The sequence below is a fragment of the Protopterus annectens genome, chromosome 8.part0 (assembly GCF_019279795.1).
Source record: "Protopterus annectens isolate FY-2018-M chromosome 8.part0, PAN1.0, whole genome shotgun sequence".
Lineage (NCBI taxonomy): Eukaryota > Metazoa > Chordata > Ceratodontiformes > Protopteridae > Protopterus > Protopterus annectens.
This window is the reverse complement of record NC_056741.1, coordinates 729,301,903-729,328,009: the sequence shown is the minus strand read 5'-3', so window position 1 is coordinate 729,328,009 and position 26,107 is coordinate 729,301,903. Positions and strand designations below refer to the sequence as shown.

The 26,107-nt window shown below is 37.6% G+C and overlaps 1 protein-coding gene across 1 annotated transcript in view; it reads right to left on the bottom strand.

Annotated features, from left to right (window-relative positions):
- Window positions 1–26,107, bottom strand: part of LAGE3 (L antigen family member 3) — a 179,663-nt gene that overhangs the window by 127,829 nt on the left and 25,727 nt on the right. Inside the window, exon 2 of the mRNA XM_044080185.1 lies at window positions 22,266–22,394. Within this exon, the coding sequence (XP_043936120.1) occupies window positions 22,266–22,394 (129 nt within the window). The remainder of the gene's footprint in view (window positions 1–22,265; window positions 22,395–26,107) is intronic.

Below are 26,107 nucleotides of genomic sequence, written 5' to 3'. Positions count from 1 at the left end.
TAGTTTCCAGGCTGTGGCAGTGTTGAGTCCAAACACTTTTTAGGTACCACTGAAGTTTCCTCATATGCAGTCTTGCATATGGAATTAGTAGGATGCAGGATGCCATGAAGCCCAAAGCCTGCAGAATTTTTCTTGCAGATAACTGGGCCTTTGTTGCCAGCATTTTGAAATAGGTAGTCAGTTGCCTTTGTTTGTCTGGCGTGAGATAAGCCATCTGGGAAGTTGTATTTAAGCTTGCACCCAGGAATATTATCTCTTGAGAGGGTACTAGTTTTGATTTCTTTTCGTTGACTGTGTACCCTAGGCATGTTATAAGTCTTTTCACAAACGCCAGATGCTGTAGAAGAATGTCCTTGTTCTCTGCTTGAATTAGACAGTCGTCCAAGTATGGATATATTTGTATTCCTCTATGTCTGCAGAATGCAATTACTGGTGCCAGGCACTTTGTAAAGACCCTGGGCGCAGTAGATAAGCCAAAGGGCAGTGCAGAGAATTGGTAATGCATTGAGCCAGCCTTGAATCTGAGGTATCTTCTGCATATTTGTCTGATTGGGACATGCAGGTATGCCTCTTTTAGGTCTAAAGTCACAAGCCAAGCATTCTTGCCCAGCATGGGCAGAAGCTGCTGCAAAGTCAACATCTTGAATTTTGGTAAATCCAGGAATGTGTTCAAAATAGACAGGTCCAGTATTGGCCTCCAGGCCTTGTCCTTTCTGGGTAACAAGAACAATCGAGTAAAATCCTTGCCCCTGCTCTTGCTCTGGTACTAGTTGAATGGCCCCTATGTCCATGAGGGATGAGACTTGTTTTTGTGCCTCTGCCCATTGATTTTTTGGCAGATCTGGACAGCCGTTTGCCTTTGGCAGGGTAAGGAAATGGAACTTGTAGCCTTGTGTCACGATATTTAAGACCCACTTGTCCTGGATTATAATGTGCCAATTTTGAGAAAAAAGTCTCCTAATTTTCCCCCTAAGGGGGCTGCCAGGAGATAAGTGCTTGGTGCAGGCAGGGGGAAGTCATTGGAATAGTTTCCTGAATGGTTGTGATTTGTCTTCTCCAACTCTGGAGGTAGAAGCCCCCCATTGTTTTGAGCGGAATGAACTTTGCGCCTGGAATCTGCCTCTCGGGCGTCTGGGTCTGCCCCTTTGAGGTCTGTCTGACACAGGAAAGAACCAGTTCTTTGTTGGCCAGTGTCTACTAAACCTAGGTGGCTGTACTTGTAAAAAATCTTTGACCGTTTGCATAGATTTAGCTTTCTCCTCCATTTTCTTTAACACCTCTTCTGCCTTAACACCAAACAAAGTATCATGCTGTAAAGGTGCATCTAATAATTTAACTTTAACATGATCAGGCAGACTTTGTTCCTTAACCAAGCATGCCTCCTAATTACAGAACCTGTAACTGTGGCCCTGCAGGAGGCCTCTAAAGAATCAAAACCACATTGCAAAGTATGCTTTCCAACTTGTTCAGCTGCATGCAATAAATCCTGCATTTCCTTGTTTTCTGCACATTCAGAGTTTAACAACATTTTCTGTTTAAGCAATGCCATGACATGTTGCTGATATTTGAGAATATGAAACTGACAGTTTAAGGCCCTTATAGCCAAGGTAGCAGATGTGTAAACCTTTTTTTCCCCATCTATCCAGTGCCCTAGAATCTCTGTCAGAGGGGGTAGGGTTTTTTGCAGCAGATGCCTTAACTCCTTTGGAACCCTGAGAAATAGTTTCTGGGTCTGCAGCAGGGTTTTTAAAAAGGAATTTATGTGAGTAGGAACCCTGTAATATCTGTCAGGCTTAACAGGAGCTGGAGGTAAGGAGTCAGGGGTAAGACTAGACTCCAAAAACACATCATCTAGAATGTCTAACACAGGTGGGATGGCTAGTGGCTTGTGTTGAGGTAGTAACAGGAAATCCCTGAGCCTCTTTTTAGATTCTGAAAAATCTTGGCTCTCCCAGTGGAAATGCTACCTCATGGTATGTAAGGTTTCCCCAAAAGAATAGTCCTCTGGAGGAGAAGCTGAAGATATAGATTCTTCAGCATCAGAATCCTCATGGGGGGAAGAGAATATTCCTGATTAGAAGAGGAATCAGAAAAATGGAAACCTGATCTGAAGATTCATAGCCAGTCTCTTGCCTAGGCCTCTTATCAGGAGGGGGATGGGAACCCCTGATCAAGGTAATCAAGTCTTCAGCCATTTTGAGCATCTGCTTTTTGGGCATGGAGGCCTGTCCACGTGGCTCTTGTGTTTGCTTCTTTGCCTTTGAAGGTGCTTTAGTCTTTGCCTTTGAAGTCGGTTTAATGTATAGATGTTTAGGTCTGAATACACCCTCAGAAGCCGGTGCCTGCTCAGCGGCTCCGGACCCATCTGAGGGAATAGTGTCCGAGGCTCCAATACTTTGAGTTTCCAGCAGCATAGCCAACTCCACATGGGAGTCTGTAGCGGCCTGCGACTCTAAAGTAGCAGGCATCAGGGGCTGCGAAAGTGCCTCACTGAAAACCGGCGAACTGGTGACTGGCTTAGGAGAAGCTTCGTCGTTGGTTTTGGGCCTTGGTGGTCTTTTTCTTTTTTGTTTTTTGTGAACTCCGGTAGTAGGATGGCTATCCGACGACATTTCTGGATAATTAAACCTGCGTCCAAAATAGTTTAATGCAAAATCATACCGACGCTTAATAGTGCATTGGTAAAACTTAGCACAAAACTGATAACCTGAAATGTTATGGTCAGGGCCTAGGCAATGAATACAATAAGAATGAATGAGGTATTTGCTTCCCACAAGAAATACAATTATTAACTTTTTCTGACATCGGTCTGGAGCAAGAAAAAAGTTTCCCCAATGGGGTACTTAGCTTTATAGAAGACTTCGGATCTGAAACTCGAACTCGAAAATCTCAGGAGTCGGCCGACCGGCACTTGCGAACTGCTTCTCCTTCGGGCACCGCGCGGCAAGAATGACTAGAGAAAATGGTGTCGGCCGCATGTTTTATACCCCTGACGACCTGATGTGAGGGAAGGGGGAAGGGGCGACAGCGGCCGACGCAGGACTCTGGACTTTGGAATTCAGGCCGACTGAGGGCAACCTGCCAGCAGGATTACCCAAATGTAATGACTGCAACAGTGAAACACGAAGAACATCAGAAACTGTGGCAACTCTTATGCAGTCAGTGTTGTGGAGTGATAGGCCAGCGAGTTCCCCCAAGAAACAGAAACAGATGACATAGGATGATTCTAGAGAATGTGGCACAGGAAGATGCTCTGGAATTTTCTGTGGCATGCTTGCAGGAAATGGAGTACAAAGAATGTGCCCTCAGTTTAGAGGAAAATGATCTAAAAAGAATAGTTGCTTGACTTAACAGAGATAGACACACGCATTACGATCAATGAAAGAAATAGACTACAGAAAGTCAATAAACCCCCAAAAGTTAGAAGTTTGATAAAAGAAATGAACACAGTAATTAGACTGTTCATAGAAATTCATGTGATATAACAGAAGTAAACAGGGTACATTATTGTGCAGCTACATTAAAAAGTATTACTCCAAAAACACAGGGCAGTAAAGGGAAAGGAAGGGGAGAAATCAAATGCCATCATGGAAGTATCAAATAGAGAAAACTATAAAGCAATTAAGGCAACAAGTAACACTGTTAAGAGTACAGAACAGGAAAACAGAACAACAAAAATACTCAAAGACAGACATGATAAAAGCAACTTGCAGTTTCAAAACCTATCGGGATCTATCGTGCACTATCAATAATAAACTAAAACTATCAGCATAAGCAGAAAAACTTAGAAGATATGCAGATAAATAAGGAAACGTGCAAAATAAGCAATTTATTGATGATCCGAAATATTTATAGGCAATTGGGAAACAAGGAAAAAGGAACTGAACCACCACCAGAAAAAGAAATAGATATAAATATCATATGGAACATAATAATAAAGATGCTGAATGGATAGATGTAAAAGAAAAAAACAAAAAGTTCAAATGTACAGGATATGAAATAGGATGAAGTTAACAGTCAAAGAAATTGAAACAAAGTTAAGAAAAGCTCCTAATTGGAGCCCACAGGCCCAAATATTAACATCTTTACATGAAGATTTAGCCATGAGTGAAAACTATTTAGACAGACACCCCAAACAGACACAAACCTGATTAACAACAGGAAAAACAGTATTCCTCCTCAGCAGCGAACCTACAAGCCATCCTCAAAGCTATAGACCAATAACTTGCCTTCTGAAGATATATAAACTATGCACTGTAACTAATGCCGACAGAGATCATAGTCATTCAGAAGAAAACTCAATCATGGCAAAAGAACAAAAGGGTAACAAAATGAAGTCATACAGAACAAAGAATCATTTGCTGTTAAAGTCACAATGGAGAACTGTAAAAAGGGGAAGGCTCTAAATATGGCATGGACAGACTTCAAATTAGCATTTAACAGTATCCCACATGCATGGATAAAACAGTGCTTAAAAATGTATGAGATGACACCCTACACCGATCAATTATATTACAGTGACAAACCACTTTGCAGTTAAGACACGATAACCATGATAAAGGGCAAATTATTATTTCAGGGGTAAAAAAGTTCAAAGGGGGATATGCCAGGGTGACTGTCACTGCTGCTCTTTTGTCTTGTCTTTAACCCATTAAGCTGTATACTTAAAAGGAGAACCATAGTCACAGACTCAAAAAACATATTTCATCATGGTTTGGTGTTTCCTACATTTTAACACCACTCTGGGACTATTTACAGGTTTTTAAATATTTTTATACATAATTTCCTGGTCGGACCACATAGGGTCTAGCATCTTGAAGTAATTCTGATTGTTTAGTCTGCCTCTAGGTATCCCAAAATGCAGTGCTCGTCTATAAAAAGTTAGATCACACAGGCCTCTTTCTTCCTAAAGCTCTGTCACTGCACTGATTTTACATTGCATACACTGCTGTCTTTTAGTCAGTTATTTTTTAAGTAACATTTCATGCCGTTCAATGACTACTTAAAACACAAACATGCAAATGTCACACAACAGAATTTCAAAGTGCTTTTTACTGCTGCTTCTTTTGAGGATGGCTGAGCTGCATTTTTTGTGACGCCTGAATTGTACTACTTTTACTCATCTCCCATGTGCTAAGGGTAATTTGAGCTGTTACATGCTGTGATTGACAGTTCACAACAGGATACTTGACTCATGTACTGTTTCCTTGTTCTAGCCTTTACTTTCTGTATGGGTAGGGGAGGACCAGGAAGCTGAGACATCACAGTATGGGTATTATTTTTTTTTTTTAGGACAGTCATGGTGATGTCAGTTTGGGGAGGCAACTGACCAGAAAACTACCTGCATTCAGTGGTCTTGATGACATCAATGAATTGAAGACTACAGCAAGGGAGGGATAAAAGTTTTTTGAAAGTGAAACTACCACAGTACAGTAAGGTACTGTTCTAATGGACAGAAACAGTTGCTTTAAAATATTTTAAATGCTGTATTGTTGTTTATTCATAGCAGGGACTGTAAATAGGGAGAAAAAAAGACAGAGAAGTTGAGCATTTAATACCAGAATCCCATTGCTGTCCATTAATAGATCAGGTCATGGCTAAAATTTGACACCCAGAAAAAAATAAAGGGTAAAGACTTATCTTCTTTCTGTGGATGATTTAAAACTGCATAATTCATCAGATGAGTAACTGAAAGCACAACTGCAAGTGGTCAAAACTTTTTCAGATGATATAAGAATGTAATATGGTCTCAATAAATGTAGAAAAGCAACCTTTTAAAGCAGGAAAGTTGCAGCACCAAGAAAACATCAGCCTGTGACTGGAATGTGATATACAAGAACTTGAGCAAGATGGTGTGCAAGTGTTTGGGAATAGATGAAGGATCAACAATAAAACATGAAAAAAATGTGAATAAAACTTAGTAAGGAATATTTTAGAAGGCTAAAATTAATACCGAAAACAGCTTCAACATCTAGGAGGAAAGTCCAAGCTATAAATCAATTTGCTCTTCCTGTCCTAACTTACAGTTTTTGGAGACTGAATGGCCCCAAAAGGTACTGGATCAGCTAGACAGGAAAACAAGAAAAATGCTTCATGCTTATCAAATTATTTATAAAAATCAATGCATACCAAGACTATATATCCTAGTTTTGGAGGAGATATGGGTCTGGTCGAAATTGATTACATGTACAGATCTGCATTTGTACAGCTGCATACATGCTCACAAGACCCAAATATAGTTAAAGTTTGAAAATATGAGGACAGCAAGTTGAAAATGACTTCTCTGCTTAGTCTAACAGAAGCATATCAGTGTCAAACAGGAATGGAAATCAAACCAGAAGTAGATAAAAATCAGGCAGCAAATGAATATGCCAAAAAAGAAAAAAAATAAAGAATATGAGGTGAAAAATCAGATGAGAAGGCATGAAATGTACAAAATGCATATTGCAAGTACAGAAAATTATTGGCAAAACCTCATGTCAATCAGGATCATATGAATGCAGGAATGGTTAAGGAGAGGTGAATTCAAACCAAAAGATGAAAGGTTAATACTGGGGGCCAGTATATTACACTACGTACACGTTGGTTTGCAAAATCCATTGAAAATGTGGAAGAAACAGACAAATGCAGGTTTTGTAAAACAGAATTGGAAACAGTTGCGCATCTTGTTGCTGGGTGTGGCACTAGGACTATATACTGAAAGGCATAATAATGTGGCAAGACTTGTTGCATTGAGGATTGTGCAAACATTATAATACTGAACTAGCTGAAAAACAGTGGAAACATTAGCCACAAAGCATTACAGAAAATGAAGTTTATATCACATGGGATCACCCATTACCAACAGTTCTAAAAACTAGATGTGAGAAAACCAGATGCAACAGTGCATGAAAAGAAGACAAAAGTAGAACTGATCATTGAAATTGCTACACCCAGTGACTACAGTGTCTTACATACAGAGAGACAAAGTCATAAAATACCACGCTTTACGGGCAGAAAGTAGGGGTAATATGGAAGAAGGATACCCAGACAGTTCCAACAGTAGGAGGTCTTAAAAAAAGAATTTACAATCGTACTCAGATACGTTACCGATACATGCAACTCCACATGAATTACAGAAGTCAATTTTGGGCAGATTGTGGGTGCTGCAAAGAGTACTTCTGGCTAACAAAGATTAAAACAATACTAATTTCATGAACTTTAATCATACTTCGATGGGGTCCATTCACGTCATAGTATTAGAAACCCAAAAGACTGAGAAATTAAATCAGGAGAGACCTACATATGCAAGTTTATCTATGTTTGATAACTCAAACGTTTGTCTAGTTTCTTCCCATTTTATCATCTGCTCCCAAAATCTTTGTTCTTTCTTTTCCAAATGCTCATTACATGTTCTTCTGTATCTTTCTTATTTCAATATACAGTACATCATCTACTGGTGTTATTCTGTTTTTCCAAGGTCTAACGTCATTTAAAGAAAATACTTGCTTAATGTTTTCATATATACATGGCTGACACATTGTGCTCTTTATATTCCTTCATAAATCTGCCAAAATGCCAGTGTGTGATCCTGTAGTTGCCTTGCTGGGCACTGCCTATTACACACTTTTTCATCCTCTATTCTATATTTTGTCTACATACTGTACTGTAATTGCTTACTGTTACATTCATAATTTTGCCATGTCCACTTCTACCCTGCTATTTTTATAACTCCTGATTTTTGCTATCATTTCAACCTTTTGTTGCCTCAAATATTAAGCCAGTAATTTGGTTGCTCTAGGGTTATTGTAAAAATAGCCGTTTTATAACCATTGCTCTATCTTCATTCATATTATCTAACAACTTTGCATACACATTCAAGCTTTTCATTGCTCTTCAACATGTTGTATTCCACTTTCTTGTTTTTTGTGTTTGTAAATCCCTTACCATGTTAAGCCCTGTAGATATCTACTGTGACTATTACTCCATAACCTGTTTGCTTTCATTATGGTCACATTTCTAACCTACATTTTACAATTATGATCTTTTGAACCTCTTTACTACTTAGCTTCAAATCTAATAATTTATTTTCAGGAGAAATACTGGAATTGTTACAACTATCTGTTACTTGCTTACAAAACTTAGCATGCATAGGTGCATGGTCTAACACTACCACCTGATAGGTTATGTTTTCATGGTCTGCACCACATTAGTTTTGTTTCGATATGCTAACATCTGATCTTGCCCAATAACCATATTTCCCTGAAAAATGTGTTTATTCCTATTCATTCTGTCATAGTTTTGTTACATTAACAAGTCCAAATACATGCACAGACTTCACCATGCATCTACATTCAACAGGTGTTCTAGGATATCTTAGCCCTCAAGAAGTCTTCCTTATTTCCTACAGTGTTTCAATCTCCTCCCTAACATCCATTATGAGAGACGTTATAGCAATTTATTTTACATCTTGTCTCAATACTGTCAGTGGAAAATGTACTGCATCCAGTATACTTTTATGCCCTGCAAGAAGCCTCTCACCATTATAAATCTTACCTGTACATTCATTTGCACCTCAATCTTTATTCTTGTATTTTTGATTAAGACCCCTTTATTTTGCTCTCCTATTCCACCTATTCCAGCAAATAAACCATCCTTCCCACTTTTCTTTACAAAAACTTTCACATTCTTTATGATTCAGGTGTGTTTTTTGTAACATGTGCACTACTCCGGTAAATACAAGTCAGCACCAAGCCTCATTTTCTCCTACCCTCAACCCATTAATGTTCCAGACTAACAAATACAATTTTCACATTTAAATTACTGTTCTACATGTATTGAGAGTCCTCAATGTTTCCAGTGCACTGTTTTTAAATAATCACTCAATCCAAGTTGCTTGCAGCTAACAATGTGAATATCTTACTTCAGAGGTTGTCAATATTGTTGTCTACCTACCTTCAATTAGCATATTAGTCTCATTAACTTCTTATTCACCTTACACCTGGTACACACATTAAAGAGCTAACCTTACACATTACTGCCTACTTATTTCAAACATGTACTGGTGCCAGACCTCTCAACCAATTGGGGACAAATTTCAACAGAATCAGGGACAAGTCAAGAAATAAATTAGGGACACTTAAAATATCAGTGCTATTAACTTGAAACATTGACAGAATCAGATCATATCAATTAATACACATTTTCTGAAGTAAAAGAAGTTTATAACTCTTAATTATTGTCATTATTCATTAAGTGTAATTCACCACCTTTCCTCCAAAAGTCACTAGTTTTAGGAGGGATTAAGAGGGACAGAGTTAAAATTTGAGTCATAATCAGGGACAGTTGAGAGGTATGACTGGTGCCCCTTTTCCATTCATCATTCTTTTTCTCCATCCTGACTCCACTATCATAGAACCTTGACTTGAAAAAAAAAATACACTTTTCACCAGACAGCATGAAATAATTCCTCCCACCCCCAGTTTGATATAAACTTTAAATATAAAGAAGTGTTATGAATCAGTTATTTTCTCTGACATGTACTGGTTTCTATGGTTTTAGAATATTCAGAATGCTACTCACGTTTTACTTATGTCAAACATTCATGTCTGTATAAACATACATCAAGTTTAAGTACTGCAGTCACTCGATAATCCTAGTGCCCTGCTGTTTTATGGAATCTTTCTCTTTTGCTGGAAAGTTCTTTTATAGCCTTTGCTTTATCAAACATTTTCTTTTTGAAAATGGGAAAGGTATTGTAGGGAATTTCTCCACTGAAGTGTCCATAGTTTGCATTTTTGCATCTGATGACTGGTTACTTGTTCCTTCCCTTGCTCCTCTTCCAATTCTTCTTTTTCCAGTTCATCCTTTGCCTGGGTCTATACAAGTTTTTAGTTCAAGACAGCAGAAGACTCAAAGTACAGAAAAGCATTAATTATCTGAACACAGCCTTCCAAAGTTTTCCCGGTAGGAAAAATCAAAGTCTGAATATGTAAACGTTATAAATGAGTGGTGGATGTGCACTTTGATGATGAGTCATCTAGAACATGTGACTGAATGCTGGTGCACAGGAGTGAGGGCTGCCTACATGGGCATACAATATTCAGTTCAGTCGATAGTCAGATTAGTGCTATGCTTCACCATCACGATGCAATAAATTGTACTGCATACTGTTATTTTTGTTATGGGTGTATTTTTGCGTGTAAATGTGTTACAAAAAGGAACCGCAATGTTTTATCTATTGAAACAAAAATACAAATTATCAATAGACTAGAAAAGGGTGAAGCTGGATCATCTCTTGCAAAGATTTTCAATGTTGGGAAGGCTACCTTCAAAGTCAAAAGTAAAAAGGATATCATTTTGAAGTTTGCATCGAATCTGGACAATGAAGACTGGTCGAAAAGAAGAAGAAAAAAACACGAAAACCCGAAAGACAAAAAAATTAGAAGAGGCTAAGTATTTATGGTTTGTGCAAAGAAGAAGCAATGTGGAAACCATCTCTGGTCCGCCACTGTGTGAAAAGGCACTTGAGTTAAATAAGCTCGATGGTCCATCCGATTTAAGGCTAGCACTGGCTGGTTAAAGAACTTTAAACCTTGTCATGGCATACAAGAATTAGAGGTTCAAGAGGAATCTTTATCTGGTGATGCGCCTGCCTCTGAAAAATTTAAAGAAACAGTCTTGGCTCTTTTGGAAAAAGAAGGCTATTCACTCGAGGTGTATAATGCCAATGAAACCGGTTTATACTGGAAATCATTGCTTTGTAAATCACTTGCTTTTAGGCAAGAAACAGTAGCACCTGGTTTTAAAGTTAGCAAAGAACGAGTAACAATTATGGTAACTGCAAAAGCCACTGGAAGCCATCTCTTAACCCCACTAATGATCGGCGAAGTCAAATAACCCTGATGTTTCAAAAATGTGACAAATCTCCCACTGTGCTACAGAGCACAGAAGAGTGCTTAGATTAATTGTGAAATATTTCTTGATTGGCACGCAAATTAATTTCATCCCAAATGTAAAAAAAGTTGAGAGAGAAAGAAAAGAAAACTACTACTTCTGGTGGATAATGTACCATCTCATCCAGGAGTAGAGAAATTTAACTGCAGTTGATGAAACTTTTTAAGTGATTTTTTTTGCCTCCAAATGTAACAGTGTGGCTTCAACCAATGGCTCAAGGCGTTATAGAAAAGTGTAAAAAGATGTACAAAAAGCAAGTCCTACATAGTTTATTATTGGCGAAGATGAAGAAAGTGTGGTGACCTTTTCAAAAAGATCTTAAAAGATTCTTATATGGTGGCTGATGCTTGGAACACATTATCATAAGAGAATGTCAAAAAGGCATAGAATGGATTGCTAAATAGAAGAAAAGAAAATGAGAAAACTGATGTGAACTCCAATGAGGATCCAAACGAAACTGTGGACATGTTCCAGGAAATCCCAGGATTTTCTGAATGCAACAAAGATGATGCAAAAGTGTGGTTAAAAACAACAATTATCCTTGCTATCAAATTTTGAATGATTATGAAATTTTGTCATTCGAACAAGAACAACAAAAGGCAGTGACCGATTATGAATATGTTGCAGATGGGGATGTTGAAGAAAACAGAAAAAAATGGACCAAGTCATGACGAGGCTTTTACAGCACTGGAAACTGCAATGTCCTGGTACGAGCAACAAGAAATCTGCCCTACTCAACTTATGCTGTTGAAGAGAATGCATGACTTAGCTGCCAAGAAAAGACTATCGAATTTGGTTCAAAAAATTCATGATTTTTCATTTATAGTGGGTGTTCTGTTTGGTATCTCTTATGCTGTAGTACAACAGTACTGCAAATAAGTATTTTACTACAAATATACTGTTTTGTACTTACAGCAAATTTGTTTTATTTTTCTTGTTTAATGTTCATCAAAAACATTTTTAGAAGTAAGTTTTTTATCTGGTTCAATTATATGTTTTGAGTATCCAAACTACCCTAGGTCCCAATTAGTTTGGGAAATCGATGGTCTTCTGTAAAGTTGGATAAATTCACTTCAAATAAAGTTTCATTTCGCTGCACAGCCTTATGGGAGGAAGAAAAGCATTTCTGTCCGTTCATATCTGTAGTGAAAAATCATTATCCGCAAACTATCATGTCTCTAACTTTTACGATTTCTTTCTTCCACAAAAACAACAAGATTTCCACTTTCAGCCAGCGTGTCTGCAGTTTAATCAATATAAGTGCTGGTCGTTTTCTGAGTCTCGAGTTAGGAATATTCACTCTGTGTGCACTTTCTATTTTTAATGCCAACAACAAAGTTCACTCCATGTGTTGAGGCATTTTCTCTGTACTTCCCTTCCATTTATTCTGGTACTACTTTAAACCTCTAACTGTGTCTGTATGCTCTCTCTCCGAGTTCAGCCAGTTTCTGTGCCATTTGTTCAAGTTTTAATTGCTGTTCCCTCATTCTCTTTATCCCCTTTTCAGTAGTTGGCATACAAGTTATTTTCTCTGACTGCCTGGTCGAAACATCCTCACAAGAAACCACTTACTTGGGAAGCTCAGAGTGTATTTGGTCAATACTTCTATCTAGGGTGTGAAGATAGGTGAAAGCTGCCAGCCTAGCCAGACAGAATTTGGTAGATAATTCTGTCATTGTAAAAATTACTGTAAGCCACAGGCTTGTTCTCTTAAATGTGAAAAGACTGCACTGGATATTGAACTGTAAAAATGCAATAACAGTGTACTCTGCTGTAAGAAAGCTAGGTCAAGCATTTTATGACTGTCTTTGATGTCAAAATTCGGAGCCGATATGTCTAGAGGGAGGCAACCTGCCTATTATTTTAAGACCAGAGTTAATGGCTAGAAGTTGCATGTATAAATGTCCTTTACTGCTCTGGTTTCTGAGCAGGTGTAAAGGAGGTAAATGTAGTATCCGTTAGCCTGGGAACACCAGAGAAGTTTGACGAATGATGTGATGTGAAGCAGTTCTGTGTTATCAATTTAGACAGAGAGAATCAGAGCTCTGAGAATTTGTCTTGAGAACATCCAAAATCACCAGCACTGTCTTGTTTTATATGCAAGTTATTTAGAACTGTGCTTTCTCTTAGATATAGCTAGGAAATAGGAAGATTACACTAGTTTGTTTTTCTGTGATGTCTCTTCTACGGTATTATTTTAAGTATTTCTCTGTGATCTCTGAACTCTTGACTGGGACTGTGTAGTAAGAAGTATTGTCTTGTGTTTTTATTATTTATTATTAAATATTTTTAAACCTTTCAACTGTGGCTGTTTTGTGTAAAGATAATTTAAGCTCTAAGAGTACATTGCATGTATACAGTGATACTGTAACAAGTCACTCTAACAAGCCTGGACTGTTCAGTCACACCATTTGGATAATAATATTGCACAGTAATAATTGGACACCCTTTCAGAAGGGCCTTTGAGTAGCTGATATTAGTGGGTGGTGGGAGCTGGTACTACCTTTTAGACTGTTCAGAAAAGGGGCACAGCTGGAGTACCTGTGCCAACCTTCCCCAAGAGTGTCTGCATGGTTGTACATAACTTATCTCGAAGTGTGAGTGCCAGCTACTTGGGCAGGGACACGAAGCACTGGTTGGACAGAGAGGGTGCTGGAGGTTTTACCTTGCCCACTAGGCTGAGATCTGGACCCTATAGCTGTTCCAGTGGGGAGTCTTATTGGGGACCTGGAGAGAAAGGGAGAAACCAGCCCCAGACTGACTGTGATCTCTGTGTGCTCCTAAGGGAAATTGTACTTTACTGTGTGTGTATTTATTATCCTTTCCCTATATGGACGCCCCTCACTGGTGTTAGTGGTGAGGATTAAGGCTCCTTGATTGCTGGGCCAGGGCACAGGCATCACATATTGTTTGGCAGTGGTGGGATATCCACACCACATATTAAATTGGTTGTCAAATACTAATGGACTTGTAGTGGTGTGGGTAGTGTGAATTCCTGTAGCTTGTGTACATTGAACACTGAAGGTGTTTTGTACTCTAAATCAGCAAAAAACAAAACAAACAAAAAAAAAAAACAAGGAATCTCCGTGGTATCCCCGAAGTCTCAAACAACCCACTAAACAAGTATAGTAGGTCCAAAAACAAAACAGTGTAAGAAACTCCTCTGTGTGGAAGATTTTCAGTCCATATATCTCTAGTTAATCACTGTATATTAATCAGATCAGACAATATTAATAGAAGTAGCAAACTTAAACTCATCTTAAGTCAAAAAAAATAATAAAAAATATATAATTTGAAATATTGTACAGAATTACTAAGTATTCGAAAATAATCCAAGCAAGGCAGGCAGTCTGTTTCCAGTCAAAAATCATTTATTAAGTACACAGACAAGCAATCCAAGTAAAACAAAAATAATAGTAATAGTTTCCTTACAAGCTTTCTAAAAAAAAAAAATATATATATATATATATATATATATATACATATATATATATATATATATATATACACACACACATACACACTTTTTATCAGGCAAGGGAGTGGTTTATTGTGTTGTAAAACAACGTGTTATTGGTACACATGTTAAATTCACATCCCTTCTCCCATCAGTGTGACATTCGAGCTGGTTCTGCCATACATAGTAGCTGTCATAATAATATAACCCTTATGTACTTTAAAAAAAATTTATAATGCTATGGTACCTCTTATTTAACAAGATTATTAAGTCTGTGATTTTATCCAAGACAATATACTACATGGCTGGAAATATATCAGTCAGTCCATTTGGCAATCAAAAAATATATTATACACTTTACATGTAAAAATCAATTGTAAAAATCATATTCTGTTTTCAAAACCTATTGTTAACAAATATTCCTTTCGTCCTTCTTCAGGTCTGTGTACAAGAACCCTAAAAATTATCTATAAAAATATTATTGTATAATTAATATTGTTATTACACATCATTTTGAATAAAGTGGAAAAAAGAGAAGAAAAAATAAGAAGAAAAAATGTAGGATGATAGAAACAAACTATACACTTAAATTAAAACTAATTTAACATGGTATTTAAAACCAACTGGTAGAACAAAATAAAATAAAATTAGTCATGTAAACAATGTGGCAATTTTCTAAGTTCCAGTACACTTTTAATTGAACATTAGTACTTTAGTCCAGGCTTCCTAAAAAGAGTTCAGCTTTAACTGCCACAGTACACAGGTTTTAAGTTCCAGATCCTGGATTGCATTGACATGGGTGACCTTGAAGGAGACATCCTGAATATTCTGGAGAAACATGAACTCATGTGACAATTAAAGCTGAACACTTTTAGGAATCTTGGACTAAGCTACTACTGTTCAATTAAAAGTGTACTGGAACTTAGAAAACTGACACATTGTTTACAAGACTAATTTTATTTTATTCTACCAGTTGGTTTTAAATACCACGTTAAATCAGTTTTTAATTTAAGTGTATATTTTGTTTCCATTATCATACATTTTTTCTTATTATTTTTCTTGTTCTCTTTTTTTCCACTTTATTCAAAATGATGTGCAATAACAATGCTAACTAATTATACAATATTTTTATAGATAGTTTTTATGGTTGTTTTACACAGACGAAAGGGGTCTTTGTTGTACACAGACCTGAAGAAGTCTAGAAGGACAAAAGGGATCTTTGTTAATAGGTTATGAAAATAGAATATGATTTTTACAATTTTTTTTTATATGCAAAGTATATATGTATATATTTATATATATTTTTTGATTGCCAAATGGACTAAGATGATATATTTCCTGCCATGTAGTATATTGTCTTGAATAAAATCACAGACTTAATAATCTGGTTAAATAAGAGGTACCACATCATTATAAATTGTACTTAAAGTACATAAGGGTTATATTATTATGACAGCTACTAAATAGGGGCAGGACTAGCTCGAATGTCACACTGATGGGGGAAGGGATGTGAATTTAACATGTGTACCAATAACACTGTTTTACAGCACAACAAACCACTCCCTTGTCTGATAAAAAGTATATATATATATATATATATATATATATATATATATATATATATATTTAGAAAGCTTGTGAGGAAACTATTACTTTGTTACTTTTGTTTTACTTGTCTGTGTACTTAATAAAGGATTTTTGACTGGAAACAGACTGCCTGCCTTGCTTGGATTACTTTCGAATACTTAGTAATTCTGTACAATATTTCAAATTATATATTTGTTATTATTTTTTTTGACTTAAGATGAGTTTAAGTTCACTACTTCTACTACTATTGTCTGATCTGATTAATATACAGTGATTAACTAGAAATATATGGACTGAAAATCTTCCACACAGAGAAGTTTCTTACACTGTTTTGTACTATCAGCCACGCAGTGAATACTCAGAGTTCAGATCACAATTGTTTTATTTCTTTTGTTAGCTTAAGTTAGTCAGGGAGAGCAGGCAGCATGTCAGCAGAGGAGTATGGAAAGTTAACAAGGAGCCAGCTGGCTGAGATGTGCCAGGCTAGGGGACTGGTGCATGGAAACCTGACTAAGGCAGACATGATTGCAGCTTTGGTCACAGCTGCATCAGAGAACAGCAAACCAGGAGGACGACTTGCAGTGGAGATGTACTACCCTCAGAGAATGGGCAGCTCAACCTTTCTGCAGAGGACTATCCATCTGGAGCTAAAGAGACTTCAGTTGGAGGCCAGACGTTTGAAAATAGAAGCAGCTGAGAGACTGAGATGTCTGCATGCTGAGGAGAATAAGAAACTGCTGTGTGTGGAAGCTGAGGAAAAGGAGAGGCAGAGGCAGCATGAGATGGAGATGCTGACTCTTTGCCAGAGTCAAGGAGGCAATAGGGAAGGGAGTAACTGGACCCCAGAAGCACAAAAGGTCAGTAAATTTCTACTACAGTTTACAGAGGGGGATAATTTTGATAGTTTCATTTATGTTTGAGAGGGTATGTAAACAGTATGATACCGACCAAAGGCTCTGGGTACAGTTCCTGATCCCCTTACTCCATTGTAAAGTTTTGTAACGGTGTTGTCTAAACTTGCTGATTGTGAATATTTTGATTATACTGCTGTTAAAAATCATTTGTTAGAATGCTTTAAGCCAACACATGAAACGTATAGGAAAATGTTTTGTGAGCACAGACGCAAGGCAGATGAAAGTGTGTGTGAATATGTTGCTGAACTGAGCACTTATTTTCATAGGTGGGTGAGTGGATGTCAGGTCACCACTTTTGAAGGGCTGACAATCCTTTTGGTGAGGTAACAAGCCCTCAGCACTTTGCCCGAGGATATGAGGATCTGGTTAGCTGATCGACAATGTGTACTTCAGATGAGTTGGGGAAGAATGGAGACCTATACCTAGCAAGTACGGCATCCCTGCACAGGAAAGGGACCCCCCAGTACTGCTCATGGGTCTAAAGGAATCCATGGTGGGCAGCACAGACTGCCCCAACAGAATCTGCCAGTAGCAGGGGAAACCACTAGCCCAGGTACACGTCCAGGACTTAGGGTTAAATGTTTTGAATGCAACCTTGTTTGAGCCACTCTGAACAGTGCATCACACAGTAATGGGGCACAGTGCAAGGTGTTTGCTTTAAAACTAGACTACAGCCTGTGTTCCTGAACTTTACCCACTACATTCACTCACAATCCTCGATTATATCTGCGCTACACTCCAGTCACAGCTTAGCTAAATGGGTGATGAAACCTGCCTAGCTGCAACAAACCATACCCTCTCCCCACCCTTACAAAGTATGTTAACACCCCCCCCTTATCACAGCATAGTACTCACACAGTTTAGTAATGCCCTCCCTTACAAGTGCTTTGTAGTTTGCTTCTGCTACAACATGGAAAAATGATTAAAAGAAATAACTCCCTACAGATTTCTTTAGTTCACACTGGGCCAAGGTAAGACAAATAAATCCCTAGAAATACCACTAACTTCCTTCAGTACCTTTCCATTAAGCAGGTTACATAAATATCAAGAATATTCTACTAGCACTTCATACTAAGCAAACCTCTAGAGCATAAGATAAGTAAAACCTTCTAGCTTGCTACCAGCTGCTGTAACCCTGGGACTACAGTCTAATCCTTACTAAATCTGTTGTTAAGCGGACAGCACTAGGCACACTGAAAAAATGCACACTGCTTGTTTGTGGACAACCTCTCTCATGTAGATTCTGTGTGGGATAAAGTTATAAAATACTTGCCAAGCTGAAGGCTAGCCTCCCATCAAAATGTACTGTCAGTATCCACCAGATTGTCAGAACCCACACTTACTTAACATCTGTGTGCTACTCACCAAAGACTTCTTAGGCTGAGGCACTTAAGAAATCCCTCTCAATGGCCTCAGAGTCGCATGTTAGACACATTCCTTAGCAGGACAAAGACACTACCACCACCATCCAACACAAAGCACTGTAAAGGAGGGTCACCAAGACTGCACACTAAAGTCCTTAAGGCAATTTGCACCAGCTACTACACTCAGTAATGTCTTAATCATAGTGACTCCATAGTGAGTTACACAGATGCATCATTCACTAAGATAAGCAAAGAAATTGTGAAGGTAAGCTGACTCTCAGAAGTCACTGCATGACAGATTTCCAAGACACTCAAGTCCCCTCACCCTATGCACACACAACATGGTTGTTGTCCACTTGGTTGTAAATGACTAGAGATGCACATCCAATACAGTTGACAGTCTTATCAGTTTTGCTAAAAATAGTGTGCACCTCTCACTCCAGGGCTTTTGTACACTGGCCAAAACTTTCTCCAGCCCCATATTGCCATTTTTAGCTAACATCAGTCTATTCAATCTATCAGTCTCTCCAAACCAAATCAGTACAGTATTAAACTGGTGCTGCTTAATACATGAAACTTCATTAAGAAATTGCCCTGTCCAGAAACCCTCCTGCCATGGAAAACAGACAGCTGCTTATTAACTGAAACATATTTCAAGAGCGTAAAAGCACAGCCTCCCTACGATTTTGTTCAGGCCCTCTACTGAAGTATGCCTGCTACCTGTGGTAGTGTGTACATATTCTTACATATTCTTCCTAATTCTATCACATGCCCAAAACATATGTGTAACTATTAACATGATTCCTTATCATATCCTAGCCAACTACATAACCCTTCTGACACCCACAGCTCATAAGGATTACCTAATCAAATTTGAGTCTATCAGCATTGAATCAAACATGGTTATTCTTGGGGACTTCAAATATCCATCCATAAATTGGAGACGTGCACGATTACAAATAAACATGCACACCATTTCAAAGATTTCATCAGTGCAACCCCTTTCAGACCAGATATACACTGGGTTGAAATTTACTGGTACTGGTTTTTGCATACATAGCACTGTTATGTTCTCCACCTACAACTGCCTCACCAGTGGTGAAATATGACCACTTTTCAGTAGTTTTCACCAATAGGACCCACCCCAAATTACCAACAAACCTCATCTTCAAGTATTTCTCAAAGGCAAACCTACTGTACAACTGATAACCTAAGGTAGTTTAAGGGTCCCCTCCACCCCCTGAGGATCCAGTAGCCACCACTGTATTCATAAACAGTTTCTAGTCTCACCTCTCTGGCTACACAGATATTTTGTTCCCAGTATAACACAAATGCAAGGATATCTTTATAAACAAACTCCTTTGACTGAATACTGGTATAAACATGTTATATAACAAAATATAAACAAGTTGCATTTGTAGAAACCAACTGAAAGCCCACAAACTGGACTCAAGAAGTTAAAAGTGGAACTTATAAGCAAACTCAAATCTACAAAGGCCAAATATGAGCAACAACTGCCACCTCTGTCAAGGACAACCATAAGTCCTTCTTCAAATATGTCAGTAACCTTAGAAGCAATACCCAGCATTACACCAAGCTGGTGCATGACACCACCACATAACCCCTAAAGACAATGCCAACATACTTGCAGATAAATTTAGTTCAAACTTCTCCCCTCAATCTCCCCAGCTCCCCTCCCAACCTAACACTGTCTACACAGCCCCAAACTTACTTCTGAACAACTCAAAGGCACTTTCTCAAGCAAATAATATTAGCTTGATGCACCCAGACAATGCAAATGGGTGCTTTCTTGTGAGAATGAAGCATACTCTCACTAACCCACTCCTGAATCTGCTAAGCTTCAGTCCATCAATTGGTTTCATGCCAGAGATATTCTACAAAGGATGCTACACCACTAATCCTGGTAACTGTGGACAAACATGCCTTACCAGGCTGATTACGACTCATTATGGAAACAGAAACAATCATATTGGTAGGTTGTACTCACACGACCCAAACAAATTTGGGTTTGGGAAAAGAAGATCTTGCCTGTTACACCCAGTAGACGTCTTAGAAAAAGTTACTGTGGCATTGGTAGAGGGCAGATCAGTAGACACAGCTTATCTGGACTTGGCCAATACCTTCAATATGATTCCACAGTGAGGCATTAGAGACATTAATCAATCTAAATGCAAACTTGTATGCAACCTGCTAGGTAGCAAACTGGCTCATACACAGAATTTAGTAAATCACACAGAATTTAGTAAATCAGAACTGGAGGCAAGCTCACCTCTAAAAGGCTTAGTATTGTACAGCTCACATTTAGTATTAACTCCTCTGATGTCAAGGCTGACAACAACAGTCTATAGCTGACAAAATTTGCTGATCACTGCAAATTTGGAGCCATCACCAACTCTCCAGAAGACACCAATATCTTACAAGTGGGACTCACACACAAACAAATGCTGTCAGGACCATGGTGCAAGGCTAAATGCCAAATATAGTACTGTGTTCTTTGGTAAATAGGATAACCTATGCACCTATTAACATTAACAATAGCCCCCTTAAATCTGGCATAGCTAGACTGACTTGTGCATTTCTATAGACAATGAACTCTCCTTTGACCACCATATTACCTACTATAGCTCCAAAATCCTTCTACCCACCTGAACACCAAGGGTATAGCTTCCAGGTCAAAGGACGTTATTTCTATCTGTTCCTTCAGTATTAGGACTTTAGACAGATACACAGTAAAGAGAACATTATATTTCTGTTTAACACGATTCAGCTTGAGAAACCCCAGTATTTCCTAAGATCATCAATGACATGAATTTCACATGCTACACATAACACCATAAAGTTCCAGCTCTCTTCTCTGCCTCATCCAGACTCCTACAGAGTCTCAAATGACCTTGTCCTATATGAACTTCCACATGCCTGCAAAACCTCTAACTCCATGAACACCTGTACAAGCAACCTGAACTTCAACCAAAACATAAACTGAAGAAACTGTTAACAGGATAAATACTTCTCCTAAAGAATTACTCTCCTCCAGAACAGACCAAGTCTTCATATTACACAAAGCAGCTCCCTAGCTATCTTCAAACACAATTTAGACAAATGGATGAGCAAGTGTAAACATACTCTAGACTGGGCCATACAATCCCTTACTGAAAGTATCAGCAAGTAGCAGGAATTGCAGTAGTTAGGTTACGAATGATAGTAATAACATACGAACCTGTAAGACAATTCTTGGCCAAATAATTTAACGTTACCAGGAAGAAAAGGATGTCTCAGAAAATCAAATGCGTGTGTGTGTGCACACTTTCAGTGGAAAGGAACACATGAGAAACTCATTCCATACAGAAATAAGACAAGCATATTAGAAATATGTTGTATGGGGTTACACTCAGAAAACAGTGATACTGGAAGGGTTATGAAGTCTATTAAATAAGTGAATGGTCTGAAGTAGTAGGTACAGGACCATAAAAGACTTTCAAACTTGTCCAGCTCACACAGGAAAAAAAATGTGAGCTCCTGCAATTTGAAGGAGTAGTGATGTGAGCAAGGAGTAGACAAAGGATAAAATCCTTAGAGGAGAACAACTGTTAATGCACAATATGCTGAATCTACTTTTGTTTTTATAATGCTCTATGCTTTTGCAGCTAATCCCATGCTCACTTGCATATTTCCCTTAAAACCATATGTTTCTGACTTACCAAACAAATGTTGCAATAGCCAATACTTGCACGAATTTCATCCTGCATGTGAGATGCAAACACCAAAATTACAAAAATAAATGAACTTGTTGCAGAGATACTTTTGGCAGTGTGAAGCAACAGGTTCACATAACTGTCACTAGTATTACAGATTTCACTATGCTTCATTTTCTGTTTCTTTTAACATCCAATAAACTATTAAAAAAAAATAAAAATAAAAGAGTATACTATTCTCATAAGCTTAGTGCAACTTACTGTCATTACACTAAGCCTTGGTCTGTTCACTTACACTTGCAGAAGGTTCTCCATTACTTTTAGTTCTTTACTGATTCCTCCTTTTCGAGGCTCTGCATCTGGAGATAATGACCCATAAGCAATCTGTGCTTCCAGGTGGGATGGAAAAGGAACAGACAGTTCACCAGGAACTATGAGTCAAGGAACAGCAAGGATCAAGTAATTTACAATATACAGAAATCAATTTAAACTTTGTTTGCACTGTTCCCTTTCACACTACAACACATTTATGCACACACAGCAGTGCATGCATCAGCAATATTCAAATGCAGAACACAAAAAAGATCAGCAAAGTTAAATTATTCAAACCTAATGCACAAGACATCTTCAGTATCTGGTGCAGTGACTGCATGCACCGGATCCATTCATACCCATATTACCGTATGTGAACTCATACTGCTGAATCATCATTAAGCATATTTGTTTCCCTTTAAATAACTGTACAAACAGGCACTTTCACCTATTGCTTTCTGGCATTTCTGTTATATCATACCCAAGCAGCCACACCAACAGTGCAAGGTGTGTGAGTCAAATACTTTAATGTTCCACAACTAGGCCTCCCTTTTTTTCAAGATACGGTATGTATTGACTCTTTGACAGAGAAGATTTATTTATTGTTAATCTTTACTCAAAAGCACACACTAAGCTATTAAGCTGTGGATTTACAATACCGTCTGGATGAGAATTTAATACACAAAGAAAACAGTAGGATTAATAAGACTAATAGTGATGAAAATCTATCCTTCGTAACAACTGATAGAGCAGATATTATGTATTAGAAGCTGAAGATTCTTCAGAGCTGACAGCAAAGATGCTCTTGAAATTGCAGATTAAGTTATTAGAAGAACTGATACTTATATTTTCAGAGATGACAATGAACACAGAATAGTGTTATGCTTGCCAAGAGCAAGAACAGAAGATGTGAGACAAGTCTTGGAACGCCTTAATGTAAGGAAGCACGGATCTGCTTTTATTCATGTTGGTACAGATGATGTCACCCACAAGGATTCTCCGACTGTTAGTAGGGAACTGACAGCCCTCTTAGATAGTACAGCTTGTACTGGTGGGTTAAGATGTACTTTTCACAAATCACCTACAGAAAGGAAAAGTCAGGTCACTGTGAATGAAAAGATTTTTTGGGTAAATGCCTACATGAAAAAAATGTCCATTTTTAAAAAATGGAAATGTGTAGAGCATCCAAGTCTAGTTTTGGGTACACGCATGTTCAGACAGGATAGTGTGCATTTGTCAAGATCAGGGAAGACAATTTTTCCAGCAGATATTTTGCAGTATTTGACAAACACTAGGCAGAATTTTTGACAGATTGAAAATTTAAACAGTTCACAGATAGCAAAATTTGATACATCTCTGATGGTTGTTAACACTAGGAGCATTAATAAGTTGTTTTAATTGGAAATTTTGCTACGTTTCCCACAAGACTGAAGTTGTTACTGTTTGTGAAACATGAACAATGACTGGAAACCAGTTCTGTCAGGGTATAAATGTTTTACTGTAACAGACATTCTAACAAAAAAGTCAGGTGGAGTTGTTATGATAGGGATTAAAGATAGCTATAAGACCTGTGATTATTACATGTTCAATGATAATACCAATACTATAGACTGTGTAACTGTTACAATAAAGACAACCCTGGAAAATATAGCAATTGTTGGTGTGTATAGACAGCCAAAGTCAAGTGCAGATGACCTAGAGGAATTCATGCATTTCTTGCATGAAACACAAAGAGGGTAAGAATAATATTATCTGGGGATTTGAAACAGACTGGAATAATACGGATTCAACAAAGTTAGTAAGGAAATTATTCACAGAGTATATTCAGGAACAACAATTGCTTCAGATTGTAAAAAAAACTTACCAGGGGACTGAACATACTAGACATGGTTTGTTTTCCCAAAGAAATTACTGTAACTTCAAGTCAAGTTTTACCACCATTGATGAGCAGTGATCATGGGGTTATAAAGGTTAATTTGTTGTTAGATAATTCTGCCAAATTGAAATCTAAGCCAATGCACAGAAGGTTAATTACATATTATATGGAAATAAAACTATCACTGTGTAAAACTAACTGGAGTGGGGTGTTTAGTGGAAAAACTGCAGATGGAATGTGGAAAGTTTTGAAAGAGAAATTGTTTGAGTGCAAAAAATAAAAAAAAAGTGTTTTAACATCAGTATCCAGGGGAATGTATTTCCATAAGAACAAGACAGCTGATTAAGGTGATAGACAAAAATATAAGAAATGGAAGGGAGGCCGAACTACAACTTTTAAAATTAAAACAAACAAGTTGGACAAAGATTAAGCATAGTGTCAGACAAGATCAAGAAAAATTTGAAGAAAATTTATATAAAGATATTTAGCACACTAGGTAGAGACACACAAACTGATAAACTGTGTGCAGACTCTAAAATTTATTCTCAGACAAAACATTATAGATATATTTACAAAATCTTATGTAAAACAGTTTGGCTCCACAAAAGGGGTGATAAATTGTCCGAGTGACATCCAATTAACTCCAGATACTGGAATCAAATTAGACTACACTGAAAAAGAACTGCGCAAACTGGATCCAAAGCACAGGGAGGAAACATAATTAGTAACAATGACTTGAGAATACTTCAGCAAGAACTTACAGTACCATTATCATCTATTATTCACTAGGTCATATAAATATGGGGAAATTCCTCAAGATTGGAGATGTGCTCTTTATTAAGCCTGTCTTGAAGGGAAAGGGGAGGAGGACAAACCCATATTCATACAGACCATTAAGTCTACTTTCATGTTGTGGAAAAATAATGGAAAAGGTAATACTGGATAGGTTATGGTCAGAAATGTATAGGTTGGGACTTGAAACCATATATCAGCATGCATACGTTGAAAACAGATCTATAAACACCTACAACATGATGGTCTATAATAATATAACAGCTATGAATGAAAAATTGTGCTATGACGTAATTTATACAGATTTAACTTCATCATTTGATAGGGTCATACACAAAACACTTATCAATAAATTAGTACAACTAGGTATTGATGTACTCTTGATAAGATGGATAGCTGCATGGCTTACAAACAAGACATGGCAAGTATCATACAGCAACTGGACAGGTGAAATCCTTGATTATAGTCAGGGTGTCCCACAGGGCTCTGTCCTAGGCCTTTGCTTGTTTAGATTGTATCTTTCAGACCTAACTTTTTCATCTGAGGTGTTCTACACTCCATATGCAAACAACCTGAAATTGGGTAAACTGATACATGTGTTACCGATAAGGCACATCTGCAAAATAACTTGACTAAACTGACCACTGACCACTTGGGTACAGAACAATAATATGCTGATAAATACATCAAAAACTAAGCATATGAGATTTGGGAGACAAACTGAAAGGTGAATATTTAATACAGCACACAGTGATTGAAACTGTAGACTCATTTAAGGACCTGGGTATATGGGTAGATTCAGCTATGAGTGAACAGAACTATAGATTTTATATATATATATTAGAGAACTACAGGTTGTATAAAAAGAAATATAAAAGTATAGGAAATCAAAAATAAGGAAGTCATTGTTTGTTACATTAAACCCAAACTGGAGTATGGAATAACAATATGGAAACCCTATAAGAAAACAAGCACGAGTAAACTGGAAAGATTACAGCGGAAATATACCAAGGGCATCCATGGATGTGAAAATTTAAGTTAATATGAAAGACTAAAATATCTGAACTTGTACAGTCTCTCTTACAGATATCCAAGAGGAGATCTTATTCAAGTATGTAGGGCATTTAGAGAGCACTACCTCTGGGAATGTTTGGGGT